This window comes from Mustela nigripes, chromosome 5 (genome assembly GCF_022355385.1).
Source record: "Mustela nigripes isolate SB6536 chromosome 5, MUSNIG.SB6536, whole genome shotgun sequence".
In the NCBI taxonomy this organism is placed as follows: domain Eukaryota; kingdom Metazoa; phylum Chordata; class Mammalia; order Carnivora; family Mustelidae; genus Mustela; species Mustela nigripes.
The window spans coordinates 60,543,313-60,560,087 of NC_081561.1; the positions used below are offsets into that span (position 1 = coordinate 60,543,313).

The 16,775-nt window shown below is 55.5% G+C and overlaps 2 protein-coding genes across 3 annotated transcripts in view; both read right to left on the reverse strand.

The window, feature by feature from the left end:
- The window catches only part of CUL9 (cullin 9), a 37,263-nt gene extending 32,662 nt beyond the window's left edge, over positions 1-4,601 (reverse strand). For both annotated transcript variants that reach the window (XM_059400422.1, XM_059400421.1), the window contains exons 1-5: positions 4,500-4,601; positions 2,270-2,873; positions 1,557-1,711; positions 713-1,222; positions 89-224 (exon numbers count right to left, since the gene is read on the reverse strand). In XM_059400422.1, coding sequence (XP_059256405.1) covers positions 89-224; positions 713-1,222; positions 1,557-1,711; positions 2,270-2,864 — 1,396 coding nt within the window. In that variant the 5' untranslated portion in view covers positions 2,865-2,873; positions 4,500-4,601. The remainder of the gene's footprint in view (positions 1-88; positions 225-712; positions 1,223-1,556; positions 1,712-2,269; positions 2,874-4,499) is intronic.
- Positions 4,602-5,204: 603 nt separating this feature from the next.
- Positions 5,205-15,540, reverse strand: SRF (serum response factor). The gene is made up of 7 exons (XM_059400424.1): positions 14,813-15,540; positions 12,933-13,199; positions 11,095-11,356; positions 10,423-10,542; positions 8,328-8,519; positions 7,894-7,970; positions 5,205-7,668 (listed from the first exon to the last, which is right to left on the reverse strand). Exons 1-7 carry the CDS (start codon positions 15,323-15,325, stop codon positions 7,573-7,575), a joined length of 1,527 nt encoding a protein of 508 aa, XP_059256407.1. The 5' UTR covers positions 15,326-15,540; the 3' UTR covers positions 5,205-7,572.
- Between the last annotated feature and the right edge of the window lie 1,235 nt (positions 15,541-16,775).

Sequence of the window (16,775 nt, forward strand, 5' to 3'; positions counted from 1 at the left end):
TCTGGGACAGCTCCTGGTCAGGAGTGGCTACATCCCATTCCTACTCCCCTGTTAAGAGACATGCTATCCACTTCCCTCAAAGGCTCACCTGTGCCCAACAGAGGAGCCCCTGACCCCTTCTCCACAGCTCCTGAAGCAGCGTCCTCGGCAGCTTCCTCAGGGCCCAGGATCTCTAGCATGTGCCAGTGTACCCAGTAGGTGCGGCCGGTTGACTGCCAGAAGACCTGGTATGGAGGAAGCAAGAAAGAGGCAAAGAAGAGGCTTCTGAGCCCTGGGTGGTGTAGGCTTGGGAGGACAAGGCTGGGCCCAGAGCGGGGACACATGGTCCTCAGATGCATAGCTGGCTAGCTTCAAAAAGCCTCGGTAGAGCAAAAGGCTCCCTTCCGCTATGGGATGGGCCCTGCCACTCATCTCCTAACCCTGATGGCCAATGCTCTGACACTCCCTCCCAGCCAACTCCCTGGGTGGAGGAGCAGGGAGTGTCTCCAGGTACCAGCTCTGCTTCCTGGGTGTAAGTCTCTGCTTGGCCCCACAGCCCACCGCATTTTCTCAGCCCTCCAAATTTTCCCAAGCCCTTCTCAATTGCTGACCCCCTTTAATCATTCCAATCTGCACAGGAGTTTTCTCGGGGGGGGGGTGGCCTGCAAGGGACCCCTGCTTGGAAGCCCCAGTTATGATCCTCCCAGCTAGTTTCCCATGCACCCTCGCTCACCTGCACAGGGGGCACGCCATTGTTGCTCTGGCGGAACTCGCCCTCGTCCCCAGCGCTGACCTCCTCATAGTCATCCAGCATGCGCACTCGCATCCCCGCCTGCAGCGTCTCTCGCACATACTCACCATAGCCACAGCGGCTCGAGAATTCAGAGCGTTGGCGGAAGATCCGCTCTTGCCTTCTGGGGGCAGCAACCATGGTGGGGAGCAAAAGGCTAGGGCCTGAAAGGCAGGGCTGAAAGATGGACCGGGTGGGCCGTGGCAGCAACGTGCTCTGTTCGCTGAGGTTCCGGGCCCAGCCCATGCTCCGCACCAGCTCAGAGATGAGGTTACCCACAGCCATACTGAACTCCAGCTCCCGCTGCCCCCGGCTTTTCTCCCGGCCGAACTCCCTGGAGGACAGGGAGCCTCGGTCGCCAGCCCCGGGCTCTGGGCTGTTATTCAGCTGATCCAGCAGGGAGGTGACACACAGGTAGCGTTTTACCAGGGAGAAGAGCAGCTTTCCTGGGATCTGTAGGACACAGTCTGTGGTGTAGGTTCATCTTCTCCCAGGTTCAGTCCCTCTCCTTTCCCCATAATATCATTCTCTACAGAGAAATACGAATGCCTATCCCCACACTTTGAGAAGGTCTCAAAATGTGATTTATAGGACGCACAAGGAGTGTCTTCAAAGAGAGATTCCTGGGTTCTAATCTGAGAAATTCTGAGTGGGGAAGCAAGCATGACCCTTCATTTTAACAAACTCCCCAAGTGGCCCTGGGGCGGATGCATGATCCCGAACCACGTTTTGAGAAGCGATGCCCTTGGCCTTGTACATGGCATTTCCCCCACAGCTGCCGGAGTACCTGAGGCAGATGAATGCCCTCAAAGGCCATGCAGTGCTCCTCAGAGGAGGTGGTCTCTGCAAACAGCTCCAGCAAAGTATAGCGGCTGTCAAAATCCATGTGCTGCTCGATGCCATCTTGCTGGCTCAGTGACAGAAGGACGTGAGCCCGACTCCCTGTAATCCACACCCAATCTTATCTTCTCCTCAATCCCCAAGACTTTCCCCTGCCTTTCCTAGACTATCTAACCCCTACCCTAGAGGTTTCCAAACTTATGACGGAGGCTCACGGTAAGGCATATAATTTCCATGGTAACCCGATACAAATATACACGCATATGACCAAAACGTATATTTTATGCCACAAAACTTACCTTACCAAGTGCTACCTGCTAGTTATTTTACATTAAAAAACATGTTGGTTGTAATCCACCAAACTGATGTCACAATCAATGAATAAATCTCAACTGACCATTTAAAAATATAAACTTAATCTCTTTTCTGCCACTGCACTGAGAATGGACAGATAAACAGGATACTATTATTTTATTCTATTTCTATACCTGTAATAGCTTATTAAGCTTTTTTTTTTTTTTTGGTGGGGGGGGCAATGAATTGGTATTCACCAAATATTAGGTGTTCTTCCAGAGTTGGAAAATCCCTCTTCTTTCTGTTCTTACTCCTTGTGGCCCCATTCTCTCCAGTGCTTTCCTTCTTCCCCTGGCTGTCTCTTACCAGCATCGTGGGCTGCCAGAGCCTGTAGCATCTTGCCCGCACTCCGACGGATCTGAGGCTCAGGGTTGCATAACATGTGCATGAGCAGGTCCAGGGCTCCCGTCTCCCTGAAGACCCCAGTGAGGGGCCCGATGCTGGCATAGGCACTGAGCACATGGATGGTGTGAAGCACAGCGGCTGTGAGGCTCGAGGTCCCACCTTCTGCCAGCTGCCTGGCAGCCCTGCGCACCAGCGCCCGCACATCAGCCTCCATCTCTCCCATCGCTGTGTCATCCAGACCTCCTGGATCTCGGGGAAAGCTTCCTGAACCCCCAGCTGGTTCATGCTGAGGTCCCTTAGATAGTGCCCGCTCACCTAACAGCATGGGGCAGTTGGCGTAGACTTCGGGGGCTGACAGCCACATGAGGATGTGTTCTGTCTTGCCCTCTTCCACACCCACTCTGCCCACTTCCCCACACTTCAAAACACTCCATCGGATCAGGTATTCAGGATGCCCATCGTGCCCAGGCCGCTGTCGAATAAGCTCTTCGGGATAGGCCTGCAGCCGGGGCCCCAAGGGCACCATGAGGTCCCCGGTGCGCCGTTCCCCCACCATCCTGACCTCCTGGACACACAAGGAGAAAGATAAAGGCAATGAGGGCAAGGGAAAAGACTACATGGAGGGGACAGAACCTTGAGACACAGATCGGGTGCAGGGTGACTGGTAAGCTGCCTGGTGGAACTTAAGAGAAAAACCCCAGAATGGGATGGAATACATAATTTGGAAATAGCAAGAGGATGAAATGAAGGGGTTTAAGAAATGGAAGAGGTTATGAAACAGGGTAAGAACAAAAAGGTCACAAAAAGAGTGACAGCTAAGTAAGACAGTCTGGGCAAAAAAGCAGGGTGGCCATGGGATACAGATCAAGACTTCGAAAGATAACAGGGCTGAGCAGGCAGGACAGCAGCAAGGAAGACAGTGGAGCCAGAGCAAATGAGGAAAGTGAGGGTAGAGGAGAGGCAGGGCAGGGAGTAAAAATGACAGCATAAAGCTGGAATATGGATATAAAGGAGTGGGCCATGGCAGATAGAATAGAGACAAAAGAAGGGTGGGAGGTGGGCCCCCACATCCAGATGGCTGGATGGGGAAAGTGTTTCAGGGTATTGTGAGCAGGAGAGGGGCCAAGGAGGCCAAATAAAATTATGGGAAAAAAAGACCAGGTTCCACCTGGCACGTAAGTTGTATGTCCGGCAGGGGTCTAAGGTAGATAGACACAGAGGTGGTAATCATGGAGCTGAAAGGTAAGAAATGAGGTCAGGAGATGGTGAAGATGTTAGAGAGGCAATATAGCACAGGTGAGACTCAGGTGTGAGTCTGAATTCTGGCTCTTGCATTTATTCCGTGAATACTTTTGGACAAGTCCCTTCACCTCTGAACCTCAGTTCCCTCCTCTGTAACATGGTGATCGTATTGTAATGTTGTAGAAACTGAGTAAGATCATGTAGGTAGATCACCTAGAACAGCTGCTAGCACACAGTGAGAGCTCCCTAAACACAACCTAATATTATTCTTAGCTGGAGAAGGAAGGGGCAGGCCTCAGAAAAATTATTAAGCCGGAAGATGATAAATGGGAATAGGAAGACAGCTATGCTGGCGATCAGTTAAAGGTACGTGTGGTATGTAGCAGTATGGGGTTAACTGGGGAGTGGTAAAAGTAGGAATACGGGGCATAAAAGATGACAGAAGAAAGGCGTGCAACGGAAGGGAAACATGGGATGTGGACCTCGATAGGGGCAGGGGTCCGGGTGGTATGGGGGAGGGGGAGAAAGACGGGAAAGTAATCGGAGATGTGGCGATAGAAAAATGATGAGCAGGGTGAAGTAAAACAACTGACAGGCCTAAATTTGGGGTAGGGAGGGGAGAAGAGGGAAATTATCATGGGCCCAGAATAGGAGCAGAAAACTAAGGTGTGGAGGTGAGGTCTGGACCTGGAGATGAGACAGGAGGTAGACGCAGGTAGCAAGGTCAGGCCCAAGCTTGCAGACCATCAGGGGTGCGGGAGGCCACTAGGGCAGCAGAACGGCGTTGGGGGGCGGGGTGAGGAGGAGGGGCGCGGTCCGAGGAGGCTGACAGGACCGGGCGAATCTCGGAGAGCAAGCCCTGGTTCTCCTCATCAGCCCCAGGAGAGCGGGTCAGGGAGGGGGAAGGGGACGCGTCAGGGACCAGGTCGCCGCAAGACTCTCCTCTCACCTCCCACCGCCCGGCTTGGCCCTCGCTGGGAGCCAGCGGCCGGTCCCGCCGTCCTGGCCCCGCCTCCTCAGCTGCTCCCTTCCGGGTCACACGGCCAGGGCGGGCGCGGCCCGGCTTCTACGGGGGCCCCAGCAGCCCACACCCGAGCGTGGCGGAAGGACGCGCGAGTGGAGCATGCGTAGTGGCCGCGCCGCTGCGCGCGGGGCGCGCTTCAGGCGGGGCTCACGCTCACAGTCACAGCCCGCGCTCACAGTCACGTTGCTCCTCGCCGCAGGAGTACGCAGCCCTTTCCATCACCTTGGAAGCCCCCGTCGCAAACCGTGGGTTGGCCTTCCCGGTCCCCCTGAAAGCTACACTCCCAACCCTGGAGCTGTTCTGTGAGTTTTCCCTAGGTCACTTGGCCATGAGTTTCCCAAACCCTTCTGCAGTGCTTCGGATTGGTTGAGTCACTTTTCCTATTAATTAAAATCGCTCATCTCTGTGTTGGCCTAAAAACCTAACAAAGCCATGCAGAAAGACAAAGGCTGCAGCTCCCCGGGATATCCCTTCAATTAAGTTACGGAGTTCCACAGCCCAAAGCACCCCTTAGTTTTGCTGTTCTCATCAGGCAGCCAGGCTTGCTTCTCAGAGCAACCTTTGGGGTTTGATTCGTGTTCATACTTCCCTCCCTCCCTATGCGGAAAAACAGAGGCAAAGACCCCCACAGTCTGTGCACAAAAATGATACATTTATTGAAAGAGTATTTTTTTTTAATACAAAAGAAAGCTCTGTACATAGGACTGTGACCATGTCCACTATTCCTGGGTCAACATCCCAGGGGAAGTAGAAACCACACTGACATACTCCACATTCGCGCATACACACACACACACACACTCAGGCACACTCAGGCACACGCACACAAGCACACTCATGTGCGCGCGTGCACAATTCATGCACGCACATACACACTCCAGAGCCACCAAGGAAGGGAAACACCAAGGGTTGCTGCACATATAAATGCCACCTCATCCCTGACGCACAAATGTTCTCCCAAGGCCACGCTCACACAACACACATTATAAGCACTTTGCCTGATTCACTCACTGGGTCTGTCTTTTGTGGGAAAGAGAGGAGGAATTCATCAGTCTCCTCCTCTGGGTGGGGGAGTGGGGAGTGAGTGAGTGATCGTGGAGTGAAACAAGAGCAGAGAAAGGGGGCTGGGCAGTTACAGACCTGAGTCCCAAGCTCCCCCACTCTCTGACCCCTGATTTGCCATGCCCCAGCCTTGTAAGCCACCCATAAGCCCCAGCTATCTCCAGGAGAAAGCCCAGAATGGTGACTTCCATCTTGGCACCCCAAACCGGGGCAAGACAGCAATGGGGGTTAGAGGTTACAGGGGGTTCTCAAACGCGTCGGCAAATCATCCCCTTGATAACTAGGCTGTGCGCAAAAACTTCCCCCACCCCTTCACCTAATCACAGAAGCAGGATTGTTCCTCCTGAAGGCAGTCACGGGGGTTAATAAAACTCCACCCCAACTGCTGCCCTGTTCTGAAAAAGCTCCCTTTCTGGATAAAGGGGGTGAAGGTAGGCTCTGACACAGGGTAAAAGACCCTCCCCCTATGCTGGCCCATCCTCAAGGTCTACCCCAAAGGGGGCAGAGAGGGGTAGGGCACGGCCCCTGTACAAATTACATAAATACTGAGGTTACACTTAGAAAAATAAAGTCATTTTCTTCAAGGCTTTTTGTCTTAATTTAAAAAAGTTACAGTAGCTGCTCACTCCCTGGGAGAGCTGCCCCTTTCTGGCTCCCCTATCCCTATACTCAGCCCAAGAGCTGCTCCCATTTCTTCTGACCCCCATTCCTGCCTCTTACCCCCTCCCAGACCCCACCCTGCTCACTGCAACTTGGGCCCCAGGCAGCTGCAGGCCTGGGGAAGCACAAGGCTGCAATGCCCATGCGTGTGGCACAAATGAAGTCAGTTGCCTCTACCTGACACCCTCCCACCCCACCCCCACATTTGGTCTCCCTCTTCCCTCTCCCTTGCAACAGCCTTAAAGGGCAAAAAGAGACCCAGGGCTGTGGGTCACCCTCCCCACCCCGTTGGGGCATGGCCTGAGGGCCCCTCCCCCGGTTTTCTCCTGGAAACAACCCAGGACCGGGCAATCCCAGAATCTCCCCTACACACTGGTGGGCCCCGAGCTCGTGGGGTGGCTCTGTCCCCAGAGGCCCAGCCAGTTCTGGGGAGCCCCAGGGCTCCCCAGGGAAGGGGAGCTTGGGCAGGGAGGGGGATGAGAAAAACGCCATAAAAAAAAGTTTAAATATTTTAAAAATATATATTTATAGATTTGTTTTCACTTCGTCTCCTCAAATAAAAAGTTCAAAATCAACTTTAAGTAAAGCAGCTGGGAGGAAGGGGGCGGGAGACAGGGTGAGAGGGAACTCTGATGGTTCCCTCCAACCCAGGAGTCCCTGGAGTTCCGAGGGGATCAGCAAGGCAGGGCAGGGCAGCTGGCCCTGGGAACCTGCTCTGTGCACAGGTCCAGCTCTCAGAAGCTGCAGGGACAACGGGGCGGTGGCGTGATGGAAGAAGCCCCATCTCCCCAGGTGGCTCCCTGAGGGGCAGGGGTAGGGCTCTTCTTACCCAGCCTGTGACAGACACAATGCTGACATGGGGTCAGCAGTGAGGCTGGGAGAGGACCCCAACTGCTTCCTCAGGGGGAACACGGTGCCTAGTCCCACAGAGGCCTGTGTGTGGGAAGGTGGGGCACGGTCCCATTGAATAAGCTAATACTCATGGCAAACATGGAGCCAAGCTGGCGAGGGGAGTCTGAGGAGGGAGGACAGCCCCACCATCAACAGAAAAGGGGAGGTGGAGCTAGAAGGAGGGGAGGGTGAGGGAGGATGGGGTGGAGGGCAGGCTGGCCCATTTCTTTGGCTGGAGTGAGAGGGCTCAGTCCTGTGGCTGCCCACTCCTCCTCCCTGCCTCCCTCCTGCGGCCCGTCAACGTGTGTGTAAAGAAAACGTGAAAAGGCAACAATAAATAAGTGGTGCCATCCCGTGGGCCATCTGTCCAGGGTGGCAGGGCGGATCAGTCACTCTTGGCGCTGTGGGCGGCGTCCAGGTTCACCACCTGTAACTCGGTGAGGTTGCTGCTGCTCCCAGCCTGCTGCCCTATCACAGCCATCTGGAGGGAAGGGGTGTGTCAGGAAGAGGGAGCAGGAACTGACCAGATAGCCCAAGCTCCCCGCTGCTTGCCTGCCTGTCCACCACAGGCCTGACTGGGAAAACTGACCTCCTGGCTGGGGGTCTTGGCTTTGACCAACGGGTTAATGGAACTCCGAGGTCAAGATAAAGAGCCGACTGGCTGGCTGGCTGGGGGGAGGTGAAGGGTGCCCCCAACCCCACCTACCTGATGAAGCTGAACTGCAGAAACAGGGATCTGCACTGTCCCAGACGGCGCTGTGAGGAACACCTGGGGAACACCACCTGCATCGGGAACCCACAGGAGACACTCAAACTGTTTGCTCTAGAGAAACTTCCAGATACTGGAGAAATGGTGATAATTGTACAAGTGACCCGGTAAGTCTCAGACGCAAGTACCCAAGGGTGAATGTCCAAATGTGTCCAAGCGTGCAGGAGTACCCTAGTGGACAGTCAGGGGTGTCGGGATACATGTGCAAGCATCCATGTGTGTGTGTGTGTAGGGGTATGTGTGGGCAGCTTAGTCTGTGTATGTGGATGTGAGTGTGTCCATCTAGGTGGGCATGTGGGGGCCCATTCGAGCGTGTGCCTGTGTAAGGGAGAAAACGGTCCTCCTTTCCTGAGCCCCACCGCACAACTCACCTTGCTCCTGGACCTGGCTGTGAGACACCTGCATGGTGGATGGCGCCTGGGAGAAGGCATTGAGCACGGTGAGGCTGCCATCAGCCAAGCCCGAGGTGGGTGCATACATCACCGCATGGGGACTAGGGTACATCATGTGGCCGCCCACAGTTGTGGGCACAGACGACGTCATGATGGTGGCAGGCAATGTCACTGGCAAACACAGACACACGTTAGAGAGGTTGGCCCTGGTCCCTACTGATAGACCCCATCCCACCTCCAGGAGTTCCAGGGCTCCGGACTCCTCATGCCATTACCCAGCTCAGCAGCTCGACAAGACTCGTTCCCCTGGCCCCTATGTCATCAACTAAGAAAAGCCTTATTTTTTCTTGAACATAGGAACACCAACCTTTAATTATATCCCATCATGTTATACCATTCCATTGTCTATCTGCTGAATTCTTCATTCCAAGACCATAAGGTCCTGGGAGAAACAAGGATTGCAATGACTGATCTACTCGAGGGAAACTCAGATATTCCCCTTTTATTTATCTTTTTCAGACACTCCCCTGTTAGGGGGCTCCATCACCCCAATTTTTTTAAAATTTTTCCTCCCTCTTCCTAAATGTGTGGCTAACAAACTCATCTTTTAAACAACCAAGGTTAATGTGCATAAGATCACTTGGGATCTTGTTAAAATGCGGATTCTGATTCCACAGGTTTGGGGTAAGGCTTAAGAGTTTACGTTTCTGGGGCACCTAGGTGGCTCAGTGGGTTAAGCCTCTGCCTTCGGCTCAGGTCATCTCGGGGTCCTGGGATCAAGCCCCGTATTGGGCTCTCAGCTCAACGGGGAGCCTGCTTCCCTTCCTCTCTCTCTGCAGGCCTCTCTGCCTACTTGTAATCTCTGTCAAATAAATAAATAAAATCTTTTTAAAAAATGGTATACGGGGGCGCCTGGGTGGCTCAGTGGGTTAAGCCGCTGCCTTCGGCTCAGGTCATGATCTCAGGGTCCTGGGATCGAGTCCCGCATCGGGCTCTCTGCTCAGCGGGGAGCCTGCTTCCTCCTCTCTCTCTCTCTGCCTGCCTCTCTGCCTACTTGTGATCTCTCTCTGTCAAATAAATAAATAAATCTTTAAAAAAAAAAAAAAATGGTATACGTTTCTATCAAGTTCCCACATGATGCTGGTCTGTCCATAGACCACATCACATATAACAAGGTTGTTAAGGGCAAAAACTTAAAAGTAATTTTATTTTAGGGTGCCTGGGTGGCTCAGTGGGTTAAGCCTCTGCCTTCGGCTCAGGTCATGATCTCAAGGTCCTGGGATCAAGCCCCACATCAGGCTCTCTGCTCAGTGGGGAGCCTACTCCCCCCCCCCCCGCCTGCCTCTTTGCCTACTTGTGATCTCTGACTGTCAAATAAATAAATAAAATCTTTAAAAAAAAAAAAGGTAATTTTAGTTTGAAAGCATTTCATCATTTCTGAAATGACTAGAGACACTGAGGGGAATTATGGCTACTCAAAACTTAGGATGCCCTCCCACAAGAAGACAACTGCTCTATAAATCTTTCGGTAATTAAGCAAACACCGTGTCCTTGGGCAAGTAACTTCTCCTTTCTGGGCCCCCAACTTCTCATCTGAATGAGAAGAGTGGCTCCAATGGTCCCTCATTCCTTCCTGAAATCCACAGCCCTAATGCAACACAGGATTCCAAACCCTGCCATCCTCACCTGACCTTCCCATAAGGATTAGGGTAATGGTTGAGCCAAAAGCCTCCATGCCTATCTTAAGAAACTGTCTGACCCAGGCACATGGGCGGCTTAGTGGGTTAAGCCTCTGCTTTCGGCTCGGGTCATGATCCCAGGGTCCTGGGATCGAGCCCCGCATCGGGCTCTCTGCTTGACAGGGAGCCTGCTTCCTCCTCTCTCTCTGCCTGCCTCTCTGCCTACTTGTGATCTCTCTCTGTCGAATAAATAAATAAAATCTTAAAAAAAAAAAAAAAAGAAAAGAAAAGAAAAGAAACTGTCTGACCTTAGTTATAGGAGGGGTACTGCTAGGCCCCTGCGGCTAGACCTCATGAAGGAGGTAGGGCAGGGAGGAGAGAGCTTCGAGCCATACCTGTCCCGCTGGAGGAGGTCTGCGTGAGGTCTGTGCTGCTGTCGCGAGAGGGAGACGCTTGCTGCGGGGCCTGGTGCACCTGAATGGCCTGCACTGGGACCTGCTGGGCCACTGCCCCACCTAGGAGACACAGAAACTTACTGACTTACTCATGCTCTGTCCTACCCAGTTACCATCTGCACCAAGCACCCACGAACACCCCGGCCCCAGGGTCTGGCACACCGCTCCCCAACTCCCATAACTATCTTTCCCAGGAGCTAATGAGGCCTTTTATGTCCTGAATCTTGTCTCCAGGGGTTTCTGCACTCTGCTCTTGTCCCTCCCCAATCCTCCCACCCAGGGCTTGCTTCTGCCTCCTTGGGTGATAGAGGAGCTAGCACTGAACGAACGAGAACATGCCCCACTCAAGGTAGGGAGGTGGTAAAATGTCTACTGTCCCTCTGGCAGTGGAGGCACAGAACTGGGCTGGCTAGACAAGGCCAGAGGGCATGGTTGAAACTTACCGACAAGGAGAGTAGGGGTCCCAGGAGGAAGGGCATGCCTGCCAGTGGGAGATAAGAGGCTTCCCTCAAGCTCTGGCTGTCCACCCTCCTTCTGAGCAAGGAAAGAGGTCCCCCTTGTGCCAGCCCTCAGCCCACTCTTGGCATGCTCAGTTTGCCCCTTGTGACTCACCAGGCATGAGGGTGAAGCTGGTAGGCAGCTGCATGAGGCCCCCAGAGGAGACGGGGCCGCTGCCTGTACTCTTCAGCACAGTCCCGTTGGCACTGCTGACAGCGCTGGGGCTGACGCTAGCAGACACTGGTGCCAGGTAGTTCGTGATGGGGAAGGAGGGGCCGCTGCTGACTTGCATGGTGGTAGAGGTGCTGGGTGCTGTTTGGATGGTGGAGGTGGTACCCGGCAGGTTGGTGACCGTGAACGCCTGTTTCAGTGTGTCCTACACCCAGAGTAAAGATACAGCAGTGAGCCTCTGCCAGACCCTGCCCCTGCAGAAGCTTTGTGTGGAATGCCAGCCCAAGACCAGAATCAGTGTGCTTGGGTTCAAACCCCAGCTCTGCCATTTACCTGCTGTCTGACCCCTGGGCAAGTTACTGAGCTGCTGAGCTTCAGTTTCCTGTCCGTAAAGGAACACTTAGCCCATAGGCGTGATGAAGACTAATAAGTGAACATAGATAAAGTTCCTAACACCTAAAAGGAGCAATAAGTATTTGCTGTGCTTATAATGAGGGTGATATCATCATCATAAGTCCCAGAATCCTCTGCCCCAATGGACGATGGTAATCACTCTGGCTGCGGAATCAAGCATGGAGGTCCATTCCCAGCTCTGGCAATGACCATCTATGTGATCCTGGGAAAATCATTTCTTCTTTCCAAGCCTCAGTTCTCCTGGTGTATAAACACGAGAGGGCTGAGCTACTATGTCCTCTTTAAAAATGTCCTTCCTGCTCTGATTTGCCAGGCTTCTGAGATAGGGACAAGAGTTTTTCAGGGAACTTAGGGCTTCAGAGAGATCTTGGGTGTCTGGCAATTAAGCATTCATGCCAAATACTTAAGATTTGGACTACCAAAGGAATTTATTTCTCCAGCAAAATTCCCTGGGAATAAATGAGCCCTACTGCTTCAAGAGTTTGTAACTACAGATGACACGCCTGTAAGAGGGGGGAATCTGGAGCACTGACTCTCCCCTCCACGAGCCTTTGTTCTTAGAAGGGGAAGGAGAAAGCCACGATCTGAGAACCAAGCCCAGAGAACTGAGGGGGTTCAAATCCTGGGGGTGGGTCAACGCGGGATGTTTGCTAGGCAGCCGAGCTCAAAGCCCCCGATTGGTGAAGGCGTTGCTAAGGCAAACAGTGCCGCTTCTTCTGATTGGCCAGTTAGTGAAGGGCCACCCGGAAGGAGGAGCTCCCGAGAGAGGCAAGGGAGGAAGCCCTGCCCCCTCTCCTTACCAGGAAAAGGAAGGGGGAGGCGTAACTAGGGCCGGCATCCCTAGCAGCCGCGAATATACTCCCTAAACGTGTCCAGGCCCGGACATCCTGAAGAGGTAGGCGGCTGGCTAGTTAGGTAGTCTCCAGCCCAGTCAACCAGCCCGCCTGCCGACAGTGCTGGGTTCCCAGGACCCTGGAGCCCACGGGTGCTTCCTTCCTACTCCCTGGCAACCCAGCTTGCCGCGAGGGCAGGGCTAAGCTACGCCCCCGCCCCCAGCAGGGAGACAGCTGGCGGGAGGAATGCGAGGGCCCTGCCAGGCGGGCGGGCTGCAGGCGGGAGGCCGGCCTGGAGCCGGAGCCGGCCTTATAAGGGCACAGAGGCCGCCCGCTTATCTAGGGGGCCGGCCTCCTGTCAGGATGGCGAGGATGGACACCTGTCCCCTAGGATGAGGGGTACTAACCCAGCTCCGTTCCACGTCAGTGGGCGCCTATCCTGAGTGAGGGAGAGAGAGGAGCACCCACCCCTACCCCTCTCTGCCGGTGAAGTCCCTCCTTTTCTTTTCCCTTAGATAGGCGACCCAAACACACCTTGGTCTCCCCACTGCTGTCGGACTCCGACACCTGGTAGGTGAGGTCTGTTTCTTCAAAGCCCGTGGCACTCATTCTCTGGTCTGTGGTGGGGTCTGAGCGGGGTGGAGAGTCTGGCGAGTTGAGGCAGGTCTGAATCAGTGCCTTGCCAGTCTCACTGGTGATCATGGGCTGCAGTTTGCGGGTGGCAAAGGTATACACATGGCCTGTTTCACTGGCCACCAGCAACAGCACCTGTGTCCCTGTCAGCGTGGACAGCTCATAGGCCTGGGGGGGTGGGGAAGATGGGTAAGTCAGCCAAACTTTTTCTCTCTACCTTCCTTGGGAAGTAGGGAATACACAGTGATCTCAAGCCCCTGCCCCATCCCACCCCACCCCCAGTGACCTTCCTCTCCAGTGACTGGGGCTGGGGGAGGGTCCTATCAAAATATCTGAAAGAGAGCTGGAGAGCAGAAAAACTACCCATGCTCCTCCTTTGAGAAGCAGCCACTGACCTGCAGATAGCCCAAGCAAGCAGTCACAGCCCCCTAGTGACAGAATGTATAACCTCAGGGGACACAGAGGGCCCCAGGTAGCGGATCCTGAATACAGCTTGGTGCCAGGAGCCTCAGAGAAAGGGCTCCCACCCACCCCACCGACTCTTCGCTGTCATAGGAAACAGAATAAAGCTGCTATCTCACTAGAAGTCCCAGAAGACATTAGGGATGGGGGTGGTCACATAAGTTCTAAACTGTCCCATGTTTCTTCCCAGAAACTGCACAGGTCCTAACCTTATGCCCTAGAATACTGTGCTACCAGCTTTTTTCTTTCTTTGTCTTGATGCAACAGGGTTTGGAGTGATGGGAGATAGGGCTAGATTAGCAGCTACTACCCTGCCACGAGCTCAGGGAGGGGACTTTCAAGAATGGCCTCAGAGATGGCCTCCTTACTCCCAAAAAAGTTCCACAACCCACCTTGGAAGCAGCTCTGGTTTTTATATGGGACAGAAATAAACACCAGCCCATGTCCCCAGTGTTCTAGCTTCTTGTTTCCCAGTTCATCTGCTTCCATCCTTTCCCTTATCTCCTACACCTCAAGACACTGTTTCCTCACCCCTTTTCACTGGATAGCTGGCTAGAAGAGGAAAAATTTCTAGGTACCTCTGCAAACCTCCCTGCCTTCCCCCAAACTCCATGCACAGATTCTCTCTAGGGCTGGAAATCCCACTTGTCCCAAAGGCAGATGGTCCTGAAGGTTGTCCTGCAGGGAGTGCACCGGTGTCCATTGGATGCAAGAGAAGACACAAGGCCATCGTGGGACTCAGTCCCTGCTGCTCAAGGCAGCATCAGTTGTGCTGCCCTGCTCCCTCACCTAGGGCTCTTGAGCCCCATTGGGTCATCAGCCCTGCTTGTCCTTCCAGCCAGCACTACTCTTGTGGTGCCCACCTTCCTCCCACACATGCTGGCTCATTGTTTTTACAGAGCTCTAGCCTCTTGAACTCCATACCTTCCCCCTCCGCTCCCTGCTTTTCCGGCACCCTCCCTGAACACCTGAAGGCACTGGATCTAGTGACCCCCGCGTCTCATTAACCACCTCCCGGGCAGCCTCCCATTACCACTCTTCACCCCTTCACAAGGGCCCTGTTCCTCTCCCGCGCCCGTCACTCCCACCTCGGCGCCTTTCCCGTCTTCTCTGGACGTTCCCGGCATCTCCCCTCTCCCCACATTTCCCCGGCGGCCCCTCCCCTTTCGCCCTCCCGGGGTAACAGCCATCCCTCCCACACACCTCCTGCGGACTCGCCGCCTCTCACCTCCGCCTCGGCTCTGCCTTCCTCTCAGGCTCCCCTTGCGTGTCCCCACCCTCCCGGTCCCCCGTGGCCGGCCAGCCTCCGGGCCCGGTACCTTTTTCATGATGCCTGTCTTCCTCTTGCTGAAGGTCGTGTAGCGCCGCAGTTTGTTGTCGATGAACTCCATCTTGATCTTCACGCGGCCCCGAGTCTTCTTACCCGGCTTGGCCCCGCTCACCGCGCCACTCACCGGCCCATAGCCTCCGGTGGCCGCCGCCGCCGCCTCGGGCCCACCGACGAGCTCCATCTCGCTCAGGCTCCGCTTGAGGCCGCGCCGCTCCGTGCCCAGCTCCTCCTCCTCGCCCGACTCCGAGTCGCCCTCGCTGCCGCTGTAGACTAGGGCCCCCGCGGTGGGCGCCGGGGTGGTTGTCGCTGCCGCTGCAGCCTCCCGCTCGAGGCGGCCCGGCCCGAGCCCCGCGCCGTTCCCGGGAACCCGGCCCCCGTTAGCCCCGCGAGTCCCGCCGCCGCCGCCACCTCCCGGCCGCCCCGTCGGGGTCCGGTTCAGGCTGCCTCCCAGGGCCGAGCCCCGGCCCAGCGCCGCGGCGGCCCCAGCTTGGCTCGGTAACATGGCGCTCAATGCAGGAGGGCGAACGGGCAGTCAGCGAGGAATCGGAGCTGCCGCCGCCGCCGCCATCGGCTTCCCGGCTCAACCCGGCACTCCCGCTGCTGCTAGAGCCGCTATAGCTGCCGCCGTCGCCGCTGCGAACCCGGGGCCCCTGCACGCCCGGGCCGACCTGGGCCCTCACTTTCTTGCCCCTGTGGCCCGGGTTGCCCCAGGCCGCGCGGAGCGCCCCCTGTCCGTATGCTAGGGCGGCGCGCCCGGCGGCCGTCAGCGTCCCCCGGGGGGCAGGGGCTGCTGGCCGCGGCCGAGACGGCGGGTGGAGGGGGCCGGGACCACGCGCTGGCGGCGGAGGGATCCCCCGACCCTTCCCCCCATATAAAGAGATACAATGTTTCCTTTTATGGCGAGGCCGTTCCTTATATGGTGAGCCCCTGCGCCCCCTCCGCATTGGTCCGCGGTTCCGGCACCTCCGCTTTCCATTGGCCCACAGGGAGCTCTTATTTGCATAGACATACCGAACTCGCTGCTGTCATCCCGCGTCAGACGGCGACTCCGAAAGGGGAGGAGCCGAAGCCTCTTAAAGGAACAGGAGAGGCGGTACGACTCCGCCCCCCAGACCAGAGAATGGTAGAATTGGGAGGGACCTGAGGAGAGGAAGCCTGGGAGGGGACCCGAGCGCAGTCCCGCGGCGGGATGGGAGCAGCACAGGGAATCCGGCCCTGCGAGGGCTGGAAGCAAACATTAGGGTAGTCCCTGAGCGGATTGGGCGGGTTGCGGTAAATGATAGAATACAGCCCAAATTCCAAGGGAATGCAGGGATTGGACCACTTCCCCCAAGCCTTGCTGAGGGAGGTAAATTTACGGGCTGCGCAGAGGAGACTTGGGTCCCCGGTGTCCAGACTCGCTTCCCCGCCGCTCGACTCCAACCCTTCCCCTCCCCCCCGACTTCCTTTCCCTTTCCCTCTCTTTTCAAGGCGACGACACTTTCCCACCAGGCCGGCTCCCCGGTCCTCATTCATCATCCTCTATACTAGAGGGATCTTTGGCAGACGGACATCTGGAAAAGACCGAGGGAGACAGTCGGCTTCCTGGTCCCCGAAGGGGGCAGGGAGACGAGATGAAGATCAGTGAAAACTTCCAGCTGCGGTCTGGGCTGGGGGAGGGGATGGTCCTGAGGATAAAGCCCACCCCATCGCCTGTGCAAAAGCCTGGGAAAAAGCAGAGCCAGGCAGAAAGTTTCAGCAACTAAGCTAGCCAGCCAGCCAGCGCAGCGCGTACACACACACACACACACACACACACACACACCCTTCTGTGGATAACCCATGGTGGGGGCAGGGGTAGTTAGAACAGGAGCAGGACAAAGCCCATGTTCAAGGTGTGGGTCGTGGTCTCAGCTCCAAAGCCATGAAAATAGGTTGGGCTTTGCTGTTACAGAAAATTTTCAAATCTGGAA

Excerpts from the sequence above, each read along its gene's own strand:
- SRF (XM_059400424.1), bottom strand. The coding sequence starts at position 15,325 with ATGTTACCGAGCCAAGCTGGGGCCGCCGCGGCGCTGGGCCGGGGCTCG. Across the intron at positions 13,200-14,812 it reads AGACAGGCATCATGAAAAAG|GCCTATGAGCTGTCCACGCT; the intron begins GTACCGGGCCCG and ends CCACCCCCCCAG. Across the intron at positions 11,357-12,932 it reads ACAGCAGTGGGGAGACCAAG|GACACACTGAAACAGGCGTT; the intron begins GTGTGTTTGGGT and ends CTCTGGGTGTAG.